Raw genomic sequence first — 7,357 nt, 5'->3', positions numbered from 1 at the left:
GAGATAAATGGCATTTTTTTTTTTTATGAAGCCTGAAGGCTGGTGAACAGAGACGCTGATTTCAGGCTTCACAAGGGACTAACAGACAGAGAAATTAGTGTGCAACACACACACACACACACACACACACACACACAGGCAAACTTTCCACACGTAATAAATTACTTTTTTTTATCTACCTTTCTGCAAATTTGCAAAGTGAAATCACTGCAAAACAGAGTGGGATTTACATACCTCCTCTTTTACAATCTTTACCCCCATCTACATACCCATATATATCAATAATACTCCAACATCTAATAGGATTAATCTGATTAAAAACAATAGTATTAGTTACAGCCTCTGCATAATTTATAGTGATTACATTACAGAAGTTAATAACAATAAGGAGACTATTGGTCAGATTGATTAAAATAAAATCGTAAAAAAGCTAATCTTGCTGCAGGGAATAGATCCCCCATGACTGATAGCTTTAAGTGGCCAATGTTTAATTTGGATTGGATTGGATTTAATCACTGTGTCCACACACATTGTGAAATATTTCAGCAGATATGAATCCATAATTCATTAGACTTGAATTTTGTCTGACATTCAATCAAAACACCTGATGGCTTCATTTAATGCAATCCTGTAACTGAGGCAGGAAACAAGATGATTGTAGACCACCTGAATTCCTATGTGTTTTTTGCATCTGTACAGGCATATGCATCAACAGAAGAAAAGATGTGCATTGAAGTTTAGAGGGGCTCTTAATGAATATAGTATTGGACTTCCATAAGGGGAGGGGACTCTCCAAAGGCAGATTTAAAAAGAATGATGAAAGTTCAAAGAGCAGAGGCTGAGATATCCTGTATTTTTGTATCATGTTTGAGTCTAGCAATAGCTTATATTTCCCATCATGCAACTTAAGTGCCTCGTAAATGCTCACTTACTTTAAACCCCAGAGGCCTACCTAGTCAAATGCCGGCTTGTGTGCATGAATGGTGCATTGCTTATCATATTTATCTATGTAACAGCAAACGTTCTTTTTGTATGTATTATTTCCTCAGTCATTATGAGCTTGAACTAACATATTAGCCCTTACCTCTCCTTTAGAGCAATTTTCTTTTTGATACAACGTCTGAAAACAACAAACATGACATATACGTAAGAAAATATTGCAACATAGATTTCCCAGCCCTTAAAACATAGAAGTTGAAATAGAAGTCATGGCTTTTGCAGAATTCCTCCTTCCCTCTCTTCTGTCTGTATATCTCTATTAACTCCCACAAAGTCTTTTTTCCAATCTAGTTGGCAGGAGTTTTATTTAATTAAACATTTGTGTAATTACTTTGCGAATAATACTTGTGCTCTTGATTTAGCGATCCATAGGGGGAGAGTTGTCGGACACACTAGCCTGAGGGTCCACTTAACAGTTTAATTAAGGTCTTCAGTGAGTGAGGTTTTAAAAGTAGTTTGTGTTGAATACATGAAAAAAAATGATAGTAAGAACTCTAACTTTGCTCCTTACAAGTCCTTCTGATAGATTGTTTGTGGAATCATCGTTCTTTCTCCATCATACCGACTTACAGTACCTGTTTTTATTCTCCTTCTGTAATCTTCTCTGTTTCTTTTTACCTAAAGAAAGTGAGTCCAGAGAACGCTGTCCACGTAATTCCCTCTTTCTCTTCCCCTCATCACTACAGATTATTCCCCCTGAACATCTCTCTTTCTCTCCTTTCTTTGGGACCCACTCTCTGAGGCTTGATTGTGAATCTATTCCAGCCTCCTGAAAACTGAGAACTCCCTCTCTTCCCGCAATACATAAACATTAGGCAGAAAACAATTACCCTGCTGGGCATATTCCACCAACAAAATTTGATCTGAAAAATGATTGCTTTTCATGTTGAATGGAAAGAAAAGATGGAAACACTCCAGCAGGTATAGTGAAACTTTACCAAGTAACTATATTTTCATATAACTGTCCTCTACAGCAATCCATTTTAATAATTATATATGACTTTGGTTTCCTTTTTCATCCTAACCAAACAGTCACAGAAATCATCATTTATGAATTCAATCATAATCGTATGACTTGTAAAGAGGGCTTGAATTATTTAGTCTCCCTCTCGTTACAGCCCTCACATATTCCCCTGGTTATTAAATTGAACACATTTAAAAACAGATTTGAAAAAACTGGGTGACTCGTGTTAAGCATGATGTTATTACATGTCATGAGGTTTTCAATTGACTTCATGTGTAAATAAGGGTTTAAAGGACCACTGGTAGTGCAATTCCATGAAGTCAAAGGACTAGCAGAATCTGAATTTGAAAAAAGAATAGTCAAAATTGAAGCAGCAGAGGCCAACATATCATGTATATATGATGGCACTACGGGTCAAACTCCAAAATTGCTAAATCCTACACTCCCCTATAATGCAGAGTGTTTGTATCGGTCATTAGTTTACTGTTGTTTTACATGGAAAAGTGTGTTGCATAAAGCTTTGGGCTCGAGTTGGTTTATCATTTTCTGGACCGCATATGTAAAACGTTGTATAATACATTTTGGACCTCCAGAAAGAACTGTGTTAGATCTGACAAATTGCTCAAGTCAATAACAAGAGATCTAACTTGACCTTCTTCCAAAGCTCCTTGGCCTATAGTGGCTCAAGATTACATTAGCCGCTACTAGCATAACAGACCAGAACTTCCAACCAAACTTTTGGTAGCGGAATTGAATTGCTTGCAGTTCGCTGAAGCCCACGGGTGAAAAGATCCACTCATAATACTGAGTTGAGCAATTTTCAATAGAGGACTGCAAAGACACGAACAGAAACAGAAAAAACTGTGGACTTGATCTTCCAGACGTTGTTTGGAGGTTAAAAAAACAACAGCAAAAGATTACTCTCTCTAGTACTTTCTCTGAATTGAAAAAGTTCCCCCAGAGCCACAGCAGACACTACTGCGTTCATAGGCTAAAACGGGCTCTCTGTAACTTGTAAACGGACTTTAACATGTAAAATAGGTGGGGTGCCCATTTTAAAATACTTGAAAACCTTTATGTCATGGGGACAGTTTTGGGGGTTGCATGGAATCTGCTTTTTCATCAAAAAGGTGTTATTATTTTGGCAAGTATACCACGTTGAGTGAGAGGGTCCCCAGATAATATTCAGGCCTCAAGGGTTATGTGCAATGCATGGCCAGCCACAACGAGAAAAGATATCGCAGTGCAATCACAAGCTACACGGTCTGGCTCCATCACTACCTGCTGATATCCTCATCATGCCCCCCCAACCTGCACACACCCCCCCACCAAGTCAGCATGTGTGCATGTGTGTGTTAATGCATGTCGTGGTGTTAACAGTGTTAAGACTTGAGATAATTTGCTGAAGTCGTTGCTCATATCAGGACGCTTTAGTGTGTGCACAGAATACATGTGTGTAAATGCCAGTGTAGTAATGTGTGTGTGTGTGTGTGTGTGTGTGTGTGTGTGTGTGTGTGTGTGTGTGTGTGTGTGTGTGTGTGTGTGTGTGTGTGTGTGTGTGTGTGATTATGAAGTGTGTCGAGGGAGCTCTTGGCCCCTCGTTTAAGGGTCGAAAAGATTCTGATCAGCCCCAGACTCCATTAACAGAGCCAGGGAGGACGGGAGGGGTTTTCTTGTGCCGCCGAGTGGAAAATTGAGTCCATGTCACAAACTAATCAAATCGCGCTAAAGGTGAATGGTAGAACAAAGACACACACACACACACACACACACACACACACACACACACACACACACACACACACACACACACACACACACACACACCAAATGAGGTTGACAAGTATCCAGGCCATCTCACAAAGTCGCTGACACACACAGCAGAAGTGGACTGAGCAGATGGCTGCGGAACAAAAGTCTGCAAGGGTCTCCGTGACAGACTTGCATTAGCATGGCTCCGCGTCAAGCTAACATTAGCATGGAACCCTGTGGGGAAATGAAAACCCATTTGTGAAGTATGATGGACCGTTTTGACCGTTGCACCCGTTGTGGTCGAACCAGGAAGACTTTGTTCGGATATTTGGTTGACTGGAAGCATGTCGCCGATGAAGGCGGTGTGGGATTTTTCTTCCAGCAAGTTAAACACGCGGTGGTGGCATGCTATACGATGATGTTCACCTCTTCATGGAGTTATTGCTTTTATATCCCAGGCTTTGATAATAAGAAGGTGGAGGGCTGGTGTGGGTGGGGTCTGTGAAGGTAAAAGGGGCTCCCCATTTGCCACTCTCCCTAGACTTTTTTCTCCAACTTTACACAAGTGCATTGTGGTACGTAGAGTTCATGTGGGGTCAGTGTTGCACATTGGGAGTATCCCTAAAAACTCTGTTCAGGTGTCCGCTGGTGCCAAGTGCCCTGTATCCTCCACAACCTCCTCCAACCCGTGTCTTTAAGCGCTAGGAGGTGGAGGTTTTGGTTTTGGATTGAGGGTCCTTCTTGCCGTTCTGGAGCACTGGCGAGTCATTGGAGGTCTTAGGCGTTTTCCTGGGCGGACTCTGCTCTGCAACGTCGTGTAGAGAGGGCTCCCGGTACATGGCCACTGTGGAGGGAGAAGGTTGAAATAGGTAAGACAGGACAGAGACAAAGCCCCCAGGAAGAAAATCAGTGGATAATTTTTTTTTAAACCAAATTAACTACCCAGTATGAACCCCGTTATAGCCCTTATAAAAACATTATGTCCTTAAAGTTGAAAATGCACTAAAAGCTGAATCCAGATGTACTTTCTCTCTCCATTTATTGTACTGAGCCGAGAGTGGGAGATCGGGGACGGGGCTTAAGGGGAAACCCATCTGCGCATGCCCTATGCGCTTGACAGCTAGGCATGATGGGTAATTTGTGACATTTTACTCTCGAGAATCTCAGTCCATTTTGTCGTCATGCGCTAATGAGCAGCTCTCATAGGAATGAACGAGGTCCTGCCTCCAACGCTGTATCCAGTTTTTTCAGCTATAGTTATTTATATATATATATATATATATATATATATATAGCTGCAGAGTACATTTTTAGGTGGACCTGGAAATTAGCATCTCAAAAGCTCAAAACCCTAGACAAAAAGCCATGTCATTTTTCAATTGGACTTCTGACTTGTGATTTTGTGGCACAAATGGAATTGCCAGTTGTAAAAAGCTATCATTAGGCAATAAATGAGCTACATCCTGGTCAAATGTCATGAAGCTAAAGGTGGCTTTTACTCGATGGTCTTATTTAGTCTGATGCTTGTTCGCATCTGCTGTTTTACAACACATACGAGCTTCAGATGTTCAAGGGTGGGGCGATAAGTGATGTATTTGATGTCATAGAACACAATGAGAAAATCTCTTAAGTGGTGTTAACCACAAACCTTATTTCAGGCATCTTACATACAATGTTACAATGTTTAACAGGTTAAAAAAAACACTGCCTTTAAGACAAGGAAATTGGAAGAGGTCAAATGCCTATTCATTTCCTGGTCTTTTTTTTACAAGTTGTACATAGTAGTGGCTGACCGTGGACTATGGATACATATTACCTTATATATAAAAGTCAGCTCTATATAAATAAAGAAGGAGTGGGGGGGAAATTAAATAAGTGAAGAAAACAAATTACCTAAAACTATTTTAATTTCAGAATTTTTATTATGAATGTCCACAGATTTTAATATATTTAAATGAGCAATCAATCAAATAACTATGCGTAAAGTGGTAGTCGCTCACATGGAAGAAAGTATGTCTTCCCAATTACCTTAGCTGAATTTCAGAATTCCCCTGAGTTAGTTACAGGTCATTCAGATCACCTGCTGCACCAGGTGTGAGGCCTGGCTCCTAATTAAAGATTGAGAACAGCTAGGTGCATTTCCCCTTTCAGCCAATCAGAAGGTGAGAAAGTCCTTTCTTCAGGGCTTAAGAGAGGCAGAGAAACCAACACTCAGGACATTCTGTTCATGTCTCCACCTTATGCAGAGCTCATGTCAGCCAGTAACTCAGCTCTTTAGGCCATTAGGAGACTTCCTTGCTGTCTTAGGGTTTCTGATAGAGGGTTATTTTCAGTTTTCTGAAACCCTGCTAAACATAAGACAAATTCCTTTCCACTAGCTTGAAGTGGATGGTTTTAGAAACCCCTTCATTGGCCTTCCCTTACTTTCAATTGTCATTTTGAATCCACTAGTGAGCCTTGTTTGCCCAAATGTGCCACAATCCATTGTTTGACCAATCACTCTGGCAAATAAGAGCATTGAGAATATTTTAGGAAACTGAAACCTCTTATAAATGATGTTAATCTGTTTTACCTTCAATGAGTTTAGGCAGGAAGTGTGCAGCCCCCTTTGTCTTCTTGACACGGTTCCCTTTCATGACCTGTCCATCTCGGTTGATGCCGATGTACCACGCCCGTCCTGACTGGGTCTGTCTGTACAGAATGGATGAGTAGGTGACGTAGTAGTTCTCAAACACACTCTCCTTAAACTTACACTCCGGCGTGAAGTGTTCCTGAAAGACACACAGAAACCAAAGCTTCAGGTCAAAGGGAAACAATTTTGGATTGTCTGCCATCACTTCTATTATTTATATATCTATTCTGCAATTCCACTGAGCTCAGCTGGGAATGAGGGGAAATGGGCCCCACATTTCATCATGACAGGGTTACAGGAGCATCTGTAGTAGCATCAACAACACACACACCCCTACCCATCCCGACATGTGCAACACACCTATTTGCCACATGACTAGAGTGGTTTGTGAGCCGGGGTGCCATAACTCAGCCGATTTGGTTTACCTGTAACAAACAATCGACGGGATCCTTCACCCACCTCTGTAGTAAACTGTCGGCCTTCAGCACACACACACACACACACACACACACACACACACACACACAGACACACACACACACACACACACACACACACACACACACACACACACACACACACACACACACACACACAGCTCTGCATTACACAATACGTCAACCCCGGGACATCCCCCACCCTTATCCCTCTATCTCCCTCTCGTTACAGCCCTCAAATAATCCCTTTCTATCTCATATTCTGCACTTCATTCCCCCCATCCTTTCGTCATTTGGTAACCTTGTTGAAGGAACAAACCAATTTGCAGGATTGATTTGGAGCCTTGATGTGACGGGTGAGCCGAAAAGGCCTGAATAAGGACTTTGCTCTCTCTCTCACTCATTCATTCCTCACTCCTCCTCCTCTCTCCTTGCTCTTCTACCACTGCAGGACCCTATCGTCTCCCTATATCCATCGTACCGCACATAAACAAGCTAATTACATTGACTGTATCGCCCATTTCATAATTACACATCCATTCACTTAGGCAGCCATTCGTTTCCTCAGCTACC

At 41.4% G+C, this 7,357-nt stretch overlaps 1 protein-coding gene across 1 annotated transcript in view; it reads right to left on the bottom strand.

Moving 5' to 3' along the window:
- Positions 1–4,343: 4,343 nt before the first annotated feature.
- The window catches only part of fgf11a (fibroblast growth factor 11a), a 72,993-nt gene continuing 69,979 nt past the window's right edge, over positions 4,344–7,357 (bottom strand). Inside the window, exons 4-5 of the mRNA XM_063900760.1 lie at positions 6,288–6,486; positions 4,344–4,559 (exon numbers count right to left, since the gene is read on the bottom strand). Of these exons, the coding sequence (XP_063756830.1) occupies positions 4,417–4,559; positions 6,288–6,486 (342 nt within the window). The 3' untranslated portion in view covers positions 4,344–4,416. The remainder of the gene's footprint in view (positions 4,560–6,287; positions 6,487–7,357) is intronic.

The sequence above is a fragment of the Eleginops maclovinus genome, chromosome 14, assembly GCF_036324505.1.
Source record: "Eleginops maclovinus isolate JMC-PN-2008 ecotype Puerto Natales chromosome 14, JC_Emac_rtc_rv5, whole genome shotgun sequence".
Classification (NCBI taxonomy): Eukaryota; Metazoa; Chordata; class Actinopteri; order Perciformes; family Eleginopidae; genus Eleginops; species Eleginops maclovinus.
The sequence above is the reverse complement of the archived record's forward strand: the minus strand, read 5'-3'. Positions and strand labels throughout refer to the sequence as shown.